Source organism: Pan paniscus, chromosome 2, assembly GCF_029289425.2.
Source record: "Pan paniscus chromosome 2, NHGRI_mPanPan1-v2.0_pri, whole genome shotgun sequence".
Taxonomy (NCBI): domain Eukaryota; kingdom Metazoa; phylum Chordata; class Mammalia; order Primates; family Hominidae; genus Pan; species Pan paniscus.
The window spans coordinates 131,342,593-131,356,113 of record NC_085926.1 but is presented as its reverse complement, the minus strand read 5'-3'; the positions used below and the strand labels follow the sequence as shown (position 1 = coordinate 131,356,113).

At 45.8% G+C, this 13,521-nt stretch overlaps 2 protein-coding genes across 10 annotated transcripts in view; both read right to left on the bottom strand.

The window, feature by feature from the left end:
• The window catches only part of BFSP2 (beaded filament structural protein 2), a 74,660-nt gene extending 66,699 nt beyond the window's left edge, over nt 1–7,961 (bottom strand). The window contains exon 1 of the mRNA XM_055110472.2: nt 7,445–7,961. Coding sequence (XP_054966447.1) covers nt 7,445–7,933 — 489 coding nt within the window. The 5' untranslated portion in view covers nt 7,934–7,961. The remainder of the gene's footprint in view (nt 1–7,444) is intronic.
• Nucleotides 7,962–10,054: 2,093 nt separating this feature from the next.
• TMEM108 (transmembrane protein 108) overlaps nt 10,055–13,521 on the bottom strand; it is a 362,678-nt gene continuing 359,211 nt past the window's right edge. For all 9 annotated transcript variants that reach the window (XM_055110470.2, XM_055110471.2, XM_003822511.5 and 6 more), the window contains one exon: nt 10,055–12,161. In XM_055110470.2, coding sequence (XP_054966445.1) covers nt 12,039–12,161 — 123 coding nt within the window. In that variant the 3' untranslated portion in view covers nt 10,055–12,038. The remainder of the gene's footprint in view (nt 12,162–13,521) is intronic.

Here is a 13,521-nt window from a genome sequence, read left to right as displayed (position 1 = left end):
TATCAATATTTTCCTTTGTTGCTTTTGTATTTTGAATTGTAACAAGAAAAAATTTTCCCATATGCAGGTTATAAAGGAATTCACCTATGTTTTCTACTTGTATGTTTTCATTTTTGATTTTATATCTAGGATACATTTAGAACTGACCCTAGGGTACAGCAAGAAATGGATCTAATTTTATTATTTTCCTTATGACTATCTAGTTGTCTGAATATCACTTATTAAAAAGTCCACCCTTCCCTCTATTGGTTTCAAATGCTGCCTTCATCAATACTCAATTTCCAAACACAGTAGAGCTTACTATAGAATGTTCTATTCTGTTCCATGGTTTTCTCATCTTTTTTGTGCCAACGCTAAACTATTTTAATTACAGAGACTTTATAATATGTTAATGTCTGGCGGGGCTGCTGGTCCCCTCCCCAGCCTCCTCCCCTCCACTCTTTCTTAGTTTTTCTTTCCTGGCCATTCTTGTCTTTCTGTTCTTACAAAGGGAATTGAAAATCAACTCATCTAACTCTACAAAAAAAAGATGGAATTTTAAAAGTTAGGGTTGCATTAAATTTATACATTAACTTAGGGAGAAGAGACATCTTTATGCTATTGAGTCTATTTGAGTGCATGGTGTTTCTTTCCATTTGTTCAAGACTATTTTGTGTGTTTCAGATAGATTTGATTATTGTCTAATATAGACTTTGGACATTTCTGAAGTTAAGAGGTGATTCATCTTATGCTATCATAAATAAGATTTTCTCATCTCTTTTATCTTTTTGTTTATATATAAACAGCATTGTTTGTTATTTGTTTTGAGATGGCCCTTGCTTTGTTGCCCAGGCTGGTCTTGAACTCCTGGGCTCAAGCAATCCCCCTGCCTCACCCTCTTGAATACCTGGGACTACGGGTTTGTACCACCATGCCCAGCCGCATTTATTTATTTATTTTTCTTTTAGAGACAGGGTCTTGCTCTGTCACCCAGGCTGGAGTGCAGTTGTAGAATCATGGCTCACTGCAGCCTCAACCTCCCAGGCTCAAGTGATCCTTCTGCCTTGGCCTCACAATGTGCTTGGATTACAGGCATTTGCCCCCATGCCCAGCCTCAGCATTGCTTTTTGATGTTATTTTATAACGTGCTACTTCACTAAATCATCTTATTGTTTGTCATATAGTTTTTACATTGTTCCTTCTGGAATTTCCAGAAAGACCAAATTTTTCCCTCTTTCTTTCCAATTCTTATACCAAGTACTTTCTCTTGTCTAATCATATTGACTACTGCCTCTAACCAACGAGAGAGAGCGGGCATCTTTTTCTCATTCTTAATTTCTGTGGAAGGCCTAGTGTTTCCTTCTTAGAGATATTTTATCATGTCAAAGGAAGTCTCTAATCATCCTCATTATTCAGATGAGAAACTGAGATGCAGAGATCAATGAAGACCTTGGCTCAAGATCACACGGTTGGTAAATGGCAAGCGGCAAGGCTAGGGGCTGTCTGGCTTCAAAATCCCCAGTCTTTGCATCACATCTAGTTTTCCCTAGTTTTCATGGAAAACTGACCCCACCCCCTGTCTTCCATTTCCCAACATGGAACTCACATTTTAAGAGATCTTAAGAGATTTAAGAGTGGCCGAGTGTGGTGTATGAGAGGGGCATGGAAAGAGGCCCTGAGTGCCACGCCCTAGTCTCCCTCTGTTTTCTTTAGCAGTTCTCTTGCTTTCCAGACACATTCAACTTCCAGAAACCACCTTTCTTAGAAAGCAGCTTAGTGACTGGCTGGGCACGGTGGCTCACGCCTGTGATCCCAATACTTTGGCAGGCCAAGGCTGGTGGATCACCTGAGGTCAGGAGTTTGAGACCAGCCTGGCCAACATGGTGAAACCCTGTCTCTACTAAAAATACAAAAAAAATTAGCTGGATATGGTGGTGGGCACCTGTAATCCCAGCTATTTGGGAGGCTGAGGCAGGAGAATCGCTTAAACCCGGGAGGCGGAGGTTGCAGTGAGCCGAGATTGCGCCACAACCTGGGCAACAGAGTGAGACTCCATATCAAAAAAATAAATAAATAAAAATAAATAAAGAAGCTTAGTGGCCACCTGTATTATATGAACAAGACCCTTGGGAAGCAGGCTCATGCCTCCTTCTCCCCCTCTCCCATCAAAATATTTCTTCCAATCATATACCTCACTCTTCCTAAGAGGAATGAATCTCTCTAATGGACTTTTCTCTGGTAGCTACATTTCTAACCGTACTGTAGTGTCCCTTATAGCTTGGCTGACAAAGAAACTGCCCCACTGGCCTGCTCTGACCAAACAAATTGCATTGATTAAGAAACAGGCTGAGTGACTTTTTCTTGGGGAAATGTGGTCAGGCCTTTGCAGATTATGATTCTGCCCCCATCACCTACTTTCCAGGGATACCAGGTTGTAAATCATGAACAACAAACCCTGTTGCCTTTCTTTATTCTCAGTGGAGAAGGATTAGTTCTTGTTTCTTTTTCTAAAAAGAGAGGCTTCTAGGACCACAAGTTCTGTGGGAGAAACCTGGCCCAGATCTGGATTGCCTGAGTTTCCAGCATGTTCTTCAAGTAGGCAGATTCCCTGAGTATGGGCTGTCTCTGTGCAAGAGACAGAAAGACGGGCTGTGAACAGCAGGAAAAATAGTCAAATCAGGTCCATTTTAAACTCTAATCCTTTGCCTTTCAACAATTTTGATTTCCCATTTTCTCCAGCTGACAGCCTTATCCTTTGGAGGTATAAGCTGCAGTTTTCTCCCATGGAGACCTAGACTAATGTCCTGGCTCCTTAACTTAGAACCTCTGCACTCCCCTTTCTTCCTCAGGCAGCTTCATTCTCCCCCTGGCTTCAGCTGTTCCTTTTGTTTTGACACCTGGTCTCTGAGGGCTGCTCCTCTGTCCCCACTCTCCTTTCATCTGCAGCTCCGAGGCACAAGGCTGCCTTATTCCAAGCTTGTGTTTGGCCTATTTGAGGATGAAAGGGCCTGATGTTGCCATCAGAGCCTATTGTCAGCATCCTTCATTTGGTAAGAAAAGTCAGGAGCACAGAGCAAGGCTGGAGAGGGAAATGGCCCAGGTCTTCCTCAGCCTCTGTAGTTGCCACCCGGGGTTTTTCTGTCTGTTTTCACCACTTAGCGAGGCTTGGAGGTTCTAACACAGCTGAGGAGTGGGAGGAGAGAGGTTTGGAATTGAAATAGAACTTCATATGCATGAACCCTAACTAGGACCAGCTATATAATTTGTGGATCCCAGTGCAAAATGTGGGGCCCCCTGTTCAAAGAGCAGGAACAAAGTGCGATTTAAGTTACTCAAATATAATGCTTTTTCCTTTCTTCTGTCATGTTTCAACTTGTTATGGTAATTTTTATCTGCTATTTAATTTCCACTCCCTGGGGCATGGGGATGCTCATGCAGACCTTTATAGGCATCCAGAGGCCTCGCTCCATGATTCTGGGCATGTGCACACCCCACCAACGGCTGCGGTACCTTTCTTACCGGCCACTGGACCGATGTACCATGTCCTGCTGGTGGGGTGGGGTGATAACCCCCAAGAATATTACGATCTCAGTGCCACCTGTAGGTACCTGGGTCGGGGGTGAGCAAGAGGCTTGTCCTCTCCCTCCAGTTGCTGCCACCCAGGGGCATGGAGCAGGTGTCAGAAGGGGCTCCCAGGGGCAGAGAGGTGGGCCAAGAACCTGTTGTAGGGAGACAGAGGGAGGTAGGACCATTCAAGAGCCCCTGGTCCATACTCCATTGTCCCACAAGACTTCACTTTTAAAACACAAATTCAAAGATAAAACTATTGGCTGGGCACGGTGCCTCATACCTATAATCCAAGCCCTTTGGGAGGCCAAGGCAAGAGGATCTCTTGAGGCCAGGAGCTTGAGGTTGCAGTGATCTCTGATGGCATCGCTGCACTCCAGTGCAGGATCCTATGAGACTTCACTGGTGGCGCACCCATGGAGCCAACCCTGGCCCCAAACTTACATAGTGATAAGGATGAGGAAGATCCCCCCTCCCCAGGACGGCCTTCCTGATTCTGCCATGGTGTGAGCCCTCCTGGCACCCTAGTTTCGTGTTGCTTTCCATGATGTGACTCTCTGCACAGTGACAGCAATTGTTTCCCTCCTCCTGGCTCCTCTTCCTGGCTTTTCTGAAAACCTGTCTTTGTCTCCTCTGGGTGGGGGTGAGACAGGCTGTGGGGAGATTCCAGGGGACAGGGGGCCCCCACTCCCCAGAATGGCCCCAGGAGCTTTCTGTGCTAGCTGGGGTGGTGATGGCGGGAAGGAGAGCCTGTCTCCTTTCCAACTCTTCTCCCCCTCTGAAAGCAAGAGGAAATGTTGTTTCCCAGACGTTTATGGAAATTGTTGCCTGCTCTGACCTTCCCCACTGCTTGCTCCAGCCTGATCCAAGAAAGTGCCACCAAAATGGACATCCCCACCATGCTCTTGAGTGACTGAGGTCTTTCTTGGATTCTCTGTTTGGGGCCCAGGCTAAGGAGGTCGAATTTCTCTCTAGGTGCCAACTTGGGGCTCAGTTACTGAGAGCTTGCTCTGAGGCCTCAGGCCCTGCCTGGGCCCTGAGGAGTCACAGAGGGTTGCCATGGAACTGAGCTGCAGGACCAGGAGGAGTTCTACGGACAAGGTGGGGAAAAGGCAGCTGCAGGTGGAGAAACAGGAGGGGTAAGGAGTGCTGTGAGGAGCACGAAACACCAGAGCCCAGAGTCTGGAAAGGTGGGCATGAAGCCCCAGCCAGAGAGGCCTAAGTGAGGGCAGAGGGAGAGAGCTCTGGATTTCTGGGGCCCAGGACCGCAGAGTGGCTGCCTCTGACCCCAAGTGAGATGAAGGCAGCGTTTTGTGAAAGGACTGGGCTGGGAGGTGGCCTTTCCTCTAGGCCTGGAAAGGGGTGGGGGCCTGGTGGGGGCCTCCTGCAGCTCCACGAGGCCAGATGGACTGAAAAAATCACGAGTATTTCTCAATTATGGAGTTTTCTTTTGTTCTTCTTGATGGAATAGAGTTTAATATGGCTGAAAGGCTGGGCTGTGCAATATAGAAATAGTAACTCCAGGCCGGGCATGGTGACTCACTCCTGTAATCCTAGCACTCTGGGAGGCAGAGGCGGGTGGATCACCTGAGGTCAGGAGATCAAGACCAGCCTGGCCAACATGGTGAAACCCCATCTCCATTAAAAATGCAAAAAAATTAGCTGGGCGTGGTGGCGTGCACCTGTAATCCCAGCTACTCGGGAGGCTGAAGCAGAATTGCTTGAACCCGGGAGGTGGAGGTTACAGTGAGTTGAGATCACACCACTGCACTCCAGCCTGGGTGACAGAACGAGACTCCATCTCAAAAAAAAAAAAAAAAAAAAAAAAAAGAAATAATAACTCCATTTTATCAATTGGTCTTACTCTATCTTCAAGTCCATGATTTTTTAAAAAAGAAGAAAAAGAGAACTTTATTCATACCCAGGCCCTCATTTATAGTCACTTAAGAGGAAAGTGAGCCCATGTGGGATCCTGACCCTCAACTACAGAGGTCGCATGTCTTGGTGTGTGGCTGTGGTGCTCTCACAGGATTTTAGAGCTTCCTAGTCTGTACTCTACCTGTAAGCAGGAGCCAGGCTCTTATTTGTCTATGGATTTGCTGGAATATGTAAGCATTGTTATACCCATTTTGTAGATAATGAAACTGAGGCCCAGAGAAGTTAGTAAGTTGCAAAGGCTCTTGTAGCTATCTGGAGCCAGAACAAGTCAGTATCTATTGAGTATAAACTAAGTTTTGTGGCCCTACTTTTTAACCTAGCCATTGGGATACCTGATTTCTCCTGACAAGTCTGTGTGGCATCTGATTGCAAGCGATTGTCCAACAGATGCTGACATATTGGAGTATCTAGGGATGTTCTGGTGGTTGTTATGGCACAATATTTGGAATAAGGACAGTTGTGAAGAATCCTGGAGGAATGGCTGCCTCTTAGATTTGACAGGCGTTAAGGCCCTGGACTATTCTAAGATGGCTCTCCCTTGCAGCCCAGATGGATGCAAGCAGAACAGCAGCACCAGGGGGAGAGCCTGAGAGGATGGTGCTGTTCATCATGCACTCTGTGCTGTCAGTGGGCACTGACAGCAGTGCAGGAGAAGCATCCTGGGATGAAATGGGAGGCAGGAGGGGCAAATGGGGAGTCCCTGTGTGCAACTGCTTAGCCTCCCCCAGCTACACACAAATAAAATTTTGTGACCTCTTGGGAGGCTGCATACTGGACTCCAGGGGGCCAAGGGTCTGAGTTGGCAGTCCCTGGTGGGTTAGAGACTGATTTTGCTCAGAGGGATCCCAAGGCCAGCATCTGGAGAGAAAGAGGAGGAGGAGAGGAGAAGCCAGCTATCCACAGAGAGACCAGCTGAGAGGTGTAATGCTGGCTGGAGTCCCAGCATTAGAACTACAGGCTGCAGGCCAGACATGATGGATGTGCTCCAGGCTCCGCAGAAATCACCCTGGAGAGTGGGAAAAGCAGGGCTGACCAAGCAAGGGAGAAAGATGAAACCTCTGCATCCTTCCCTGTCCAATAAGATAGCCATTAGCTACCTGTGGCTGTTTACATTTAAATTAATGAAAATTAGATAAAATAAAAATGCAATTCCTCAGACTCATTAGCCACATTTCAAGTGCTTGATAGCCATATATGGCTAGTGGCTGCCAGATTGGACAGTGCAGATATAAGATATTAATATTTCCATCATGCAGAAAGTTCCACTTGAATGTAAATTACCTCATTAATATATTTTGTATTGATTACATGTTGAAATAACATTCTGGACATATAGAGTTAAATAAGCTATAACATTAACTTCACCTGCTTCTTTTTACTTGTTTTACTGTGGGTAATAGAAACTTGTCAATTACCAATGTACTTCATATTTCTATTGAACAGCATGGTTGTAGGTGGATACAGGAACACACCTCCATTTATTCATTGTTCTTAATACCACATCCATCCAATGGTATTTGATTGGATAATAGCTGTAAAAATCCCTTCTCAACAGTAAAGGTGACTGAGGCAGCCCCAGGGTAATGGGGCAAATGCAACTTTGGAAGCACAAAAATTCAGGTTCAAATCTCATCTCCATCCCTCTACTAGCTTTGAAGTCTTGGGCAAATTACATGCCTCAGTTTCTCATCTGAAAAATGCAATCAGTGAATGATCCACTGCATAGCATTTCTTTGAAGTTTAAAGAAGATAGTGGGTAGTGCACGTATGGGGGCTAGCGTGGGCTCCTAGTAAACCTCGGTAAAAGGTAGCATTGTTGTTATCATTACCATTTTAAGTGTGAAAGTGTAGGGGATTATGGTCAGTTTCTCTGGCCTCAGCCTACTCACAACCCTACCCGCTGCCTTCAGCAGCCCCTCCCAGCCCTCTGCAAAGCCCTTGGCACAGCCTAGACACTTACCTGCTGGCAGCTGCTGGCCCAGGAAGCCCGTAGGGCACCCCAGTTTCCCGAGCGTGTGGCTTTGCTCTCCAGGTGCATCCGCAGTTGTGTTTCCAGCTCCTGACTGACTTGCTCAAGGGCATGCACTTTGGCCATATATTCCACCAGGCAGCCCCCTAGGTCCTCAACAGCACCATGGTCCCTCTCCAAACCTGGAGCCGGCACGGTGGCCAGGCCTGAGCTCCGCAGGCCCTGAAGGAAGACACTGCTGATGCCGAGGGCCCGGCGGGTCACACGGGCACCCAGGCCACCTATGCACCCACTGGGTGCTGTTCCTACATAGACCCCAGGTGCTCGGACAAGGCCACTCATGGCATTGGTCCTGGAGGCTGGGGGGCTCTCCAGGGAGGATGATGACCGTGGCCCCCTGAAGGATGCCCTGCGCCTCTGGAGGGGCATGCTGGAGCTGGCACTGGTGGGCAAGTCCACTACTACTCGCCTCTCACTCATCACCCCTTCTGCCTCTGTGGTGCCCAGTGGGTTTACAGAGTCCAGTGGCTTTTGGTTTACAGCCCCAGCATCCCTGTGGCCTGGTCACGGGCCTCTCTGGAATCTCCCCTATCCCTGGGGCTGCTTTGTCTGCTGTCTTCCATGAGTTTCCATCATTCACTGAACTGAAAGAGAAATGGGCACTGCCCAGGGCTGTGTGCAGAGAGGCACTCATGCATTCTTTGATGCAGGGTCATGTGCCCAACCTCCCGGATTATTCTGCTGGTGGTGGGGGAGGCTGGATCAGTGTAGGCTGTGGAGGTAGACCATTTGGGTTTGTGCATTTTACTACCTAAGTGGGCAAGGCAGGCATCAAGCAACCCCATTTTACAGACGAGTAAACTAAGGCTCAAGGACCTCAGATGACAAGTGTACTGATCACTTGCCCCAGACCTCAGATTACAAGCTAGGACTCAATCTAGCTATTTCAGGGCTTTCTACATCCCTATGTGTGCTGGCACATGTGAATGTGAACACATGTCCACACAGGCAATAGAGGATGAAAAATGGCAGGAGGCAGCTCCAGGGACCCAAGAGAAAAGACTTGCCTATGGTTTCCTCTCTCAGTCCTCGCAGCAGCTTCAGGTCCTTCCCTCACCTCTCTCCTTTCCTCCTCATCTCTGTCCTCTAATGCTCTGCTGTTCATCAGCTGCTTGCTGTTGGCCAGAATGCTTCCTCCCTCTGGACCTCACTGTCTGAACATTGGCTTGGGCCTCTAACTCTCTGATGCACCAGATAAGGACCTTGGGCAAATTCAGATCCCACACATGTTCCGGCCATTCCCTACACCTCTGCTTCTCCATCTGTTGGAAAACTGAGAAATAAAAACAACAAAGAGGGTGTTTTCTGGTAAGCCTCTCCAAGGGTGCCCCAAGTTAGGATATGATGACACCCCTGGGTTTTAATTATTGACCTTGGCATCCACTAAGCCACCAAGGGTCACACCTCAATCACTTCTCTAGGATCAGAAAGGTTCCCCCAGTTTCAGGATGACAACATGGACTTAAAAACCTCTGTACATAAGTTTTACCCTGGAGAAACCAGGTCACCAAACCCCAGAGCTGGATATTTTTCCAGATGCTGTAATGTAGGAATGTACCTCAGGTGAGAGAAGGAGAAGGGAGTCAATCTCTAGTGAGTAGCAGATCCAGCCTGGTGTGTGCATGAATCCTATGATTTATTTCGTGGAATTCTCAACTCAACCTCAGGAGGAAGGAGGTCCAGGGTTGACAGGTACTGCCATATGGGCTGTGTACCTCACAGCTCTAAAATGACATGTCCTACAGTTGGCCACTGTCCTCTTATGTGAGGAGGACCCCGAGAGCTGCAATGACTTGCCCAAGGTTCTATGTCCAGAAAGTAGCAGAGCTGGGGGCAGACACCCTCTTCCAAACTCTGGGCCACTGACTTACTTAGGAGCCTCCCTGTTGCCCACCACCCAGAGAGCAGAGTACCTACCTGAGGTCACGCAGGTAGAGGTAAAAAACCTGGTCGCCTACTAGAAGACCCTGTGTGCACTTCCTTCCTGCTGACCAGGACACTCCAACCCTTCCTTTCTTTATTGTCTTCCACTTTGTCTCTCTGAGATGGCCTGGGAGGTATTTTATAAATATCAGTGTTGGCTATTTGATGAACAGATGAAAGAACCAATTGGATTAAGTAAAGGCCAGTAGTGTCCTTGTTTATTCAGATGTAGCATTAATGCTGTGAACACCACCCCTGATGCACCCAGAAGGGGCATGCGAGCCTGTGTTACAGTAACAGCCTCCTATACGGATGACACTGACTTGGTTCTGAGGATCTGCATTATTGTGAATTCCAAGATGTATTGTCCAAGGCTGAATGAAAAGTTCAGGCTACTGATTAAGTTGTGCACAAATGTGTCATGTTTAGGCATTGTTATTCTCTACAGAATGGTAACACTCAATGGCCAGGTTAACTTCAGACTTCTCCGGACCAAAGATATTTACTATATAAATCCACTCAGCCCTGGAGACAGGGAGAAAGAGGGGGGGATGTACTTTGACACCACTGTCTCCAAAGACCTGATGAAAGATGAGTCTATTTTGGAGAAACTGCAAACATGTTCAAAAAGATTTATTTTATCAAATGATAAACTGCTAATCCTATTAGCTCATCACATACATAAAACTCAACTTACTGTTCAATCAGATTAAAAAATACAGATGGATATAAAGTGGTGTTGGTACTGCTTAAGGAAGACTTAGAGCTTATCTTGAAAAGAATGCAAAATGTATTAGCAACAGAATCCTCTGGCTAATAAAATAAGTTTATTTATATATACATGGTAGCTGAAATCTGTGGATAAGGAAAAATAAGTCATACATCCACATATGTATATATAACATATGTATCTTTGATTACATATATTATATATAAATTTTACTTTACAAACAGATTTTTCTCTATGTATACTTACACACATTGGTATATTAAATGTAACAGTTAACAGAAATATTATGGTAAGGTTAAAAAGGTAAGACAACAACACGCTAGAAAATTAAACTTAGAGAAACATTTAGTTGCTTCTTTGTGGGTTGAAGAGTCTTTGAAGAGAGACAACAACCGAACTCATGTGAAGGAGGTTCATACAACATTGAGAACACACTTTTGAAGGCCATCTTTTTTTTTTTTTTTTTTTTAAGGAAAATGCAGAAAGAAAAAAGTCATGATAGACTACAGCAACAACACACACATATGACCCAATATTCAAGTTCAATTCCCAATCTGACTATAAGAGCATCTATATTCAAAATATACTATCAAACTATTTTTCTTTTAGAGAAAGGAAGTGTCAAAGCAGTAATCATCTCTCTCAGCCACAATCAGGAAAAAATAGAGAAGCAGCCACCTCTGGAAGCCCCTTGGGCGTCTCTGAGGGTCTGACCTTGTTGGCCGTGCTGGACACAGCACGGGGAGGCAGCCAGCCGGCCGGGAACAAGGGGAGCAGTGGAAGCTGAGAGCTGGATGGCAAGTCCACCGGCTGGTGCTGCGAGCAGGTTTGCAGTGCCAAGTAGGAGTATAATGATGTCTTCTCCCAAATGATTTGCTTGGGCAATCTTTTTTTTCTTTTTTAAAGATTGCAGGAGGAAGGTTTCAAAAATTATCGCTCTACTACCTCAAAGCTTCTTAGATAAACATGTTCCTCAGGGGCACGATACCATGGCCTTTTGAGAAAACAAAGCTGAACCCCAATAAACATTTGATCCTTGAAGAAGGAAGGGCAAGCATTTTAAAGCTCCAGGGCCGGGGTCTGCATCTAAACTCTCTCCAAGAGAAAGGCACGGGTGTTTAATGCAGATGTGGGTGTTGGAGGGGATACAGGAATGGGCATAAAGGGAGCATTTTCCCACCAGGGAAAGGCAGTCCTGTTGTTAGCAGTGGAAGTAATGTTAGGGGGATATGGCCTTGCGATGCCTTGATGTCCTCCATGGATTCCTGAGGGCTCCATGCTCCTGCCTGCCATCCACAACTTGGATGGAATTAAACATGACATCCAATGGTGCCGTCATAAGGCTCCAGGGTACTCATCCTCGGAGGTGATGAGATGTTCCCTTTTCCTGCTCTGTGCATGAGTCTGCCGTCTTCCCCCGAGGCGGCCCAGTTCCCTTTACAGGTGTGCGTATGAGAAGGGAGGAAATGGGGTCACACCAAAGCAAGAGGAACCAGAGCTTTAAGAATCACTCAAAGAATCGTGCGCTTGACCACTGTAACATTCAGCTTCTACAGGAGGTCAGTCTCTTACCTCACCTGACCAGGGTTCCTGGGATCCCCAGGTGCTCAAGAATAGTTATTAAGAGAAGCAATCAATGCAACTGCTTTGCTTAGAAATACCTTTATTTTATAAAGCCACAGATCATTCTGTAAAGTTTTTTTTTTTTAAACCACACTTGTAAAAAAGATGTTGACAATTCATAGGAAAAAAAGCTGAAAATGTTTCTCATTAAGTCAGGGTTACACAAAGGTTATATTTATAATATATATATTTGTATATTTATAATTTAGAGACGAAAAATACGGAATGGCAAAGTGATGCCTGCTGTAGTTAGATCTCAGATACTTGATCGTTTCCCACAAACAGTGTTTCTTGACAGAAGGGGTTAACAAGGACCATCCCAGTGTCTCTATAGTCGCCATTGGCTGGGGAGCGGGGCTCTGAGAGCTGGTCCTGGGAAGAGAGAGGGAGGAGATGGAGTGAGCTGGAGAAGGCTTAAGAGGTGGCCGTTCTTAAAGAAATGTACACATGGGAACATTTATTTCAGCACTGATGGCTTGGTGCACGTTTTCATCATCCCCACTGCTAATGCTGAGGTGCACAGCCCTCTATGCCATTCTTTTAATTAATTTGTGTGTGTGTGTATATGTGTATATTTTAATTTTTGTGCTGTTCTTTCAGATTTTTATAGCAGCTTTCAAAAAATATTCCCTGCTTCTGGAATCACCCCAATCCCAGGTTGCCAGAGATGGTACTGCTTTCCTTGTCAAAGTCTGAGGGGACTTGCCATGCATGACACACATACAGTGCATGGCTCACTGCACTAGTGGCAAAATTCAGTCCACTTGCACCCAGACTACTTCCTGCCTCTTTCTCACAGACTTCTGGGAAACTTCTCTGCTTTTCCTTCCTGAATACACCTAGACTCACTCGCCTGTTTCCTGCTACCCACCTGTCAGGATCTAACAGACCTATCAAGAGGCTTCAAGGGCCAATTCCTTCCCGCTCTGAGTCCTTCCAGAGCCTGGTCAGAATTATTGCCCCATTTCTTATAGCACTAGTGATGCTGAGCTGAATGGATCTGCATCTCTGTGTGACTGCATAATAAGTGACAGATGAAAATTTCAGTCTGTATGTTCAGTTGCAGGAGCAGAAAAGCCTAGAAATAGGCCATCCACTGCCCAGAAGGTAATCTGTATGGCTTTGGCAGGGTTTTGGTTTCACTTACCAAGGACAAGCAAACATTTACGGGCTACTAAATGGCTGTACTTGGATTTGGGCCCTGGTACTAATTAAGAGAGAGAAAAAAAGAAAGTCATAGCTTCTTCCAATTAAAACAGCTAATGTCTTGGAACCTTCAAGCCATTTCAGGACAAAGACTCAACTATAGGCCTAGGTATACTGGCTCATGCCAGATTTGCTTAGCCACAATTAATTCTCTGAAGTTTATTTTTAAACAAAACATACATAACAGATACTTTCTGAGGAGTACTTTCTGCTGTATGAATCATAAGGTAAGGAAGAAATGCCATTGTTGATAAAATGTCTTTTCAGAAGACAAGAATTTCCTTCAGTGTCTGGAATTAGTTCAACACCTATCTAAGGGTGGATATGGGGCCAGCCATCTAAGGAAAATAGTGGAGCACTTCAAAGAGGAGACAAAAATCCCTTTCCTCCACCATGCTTTTGGGTTTAACTGTGGAGGCTGAGCTTGGCTTGTCATTTTATAGCTTTCACAAAGCAAGTCTTCACCAAAGGCAAAACCATGTGGGTATGTTTTGCTGCATTAAAGAGAGAGTTATTCAGGAAACAA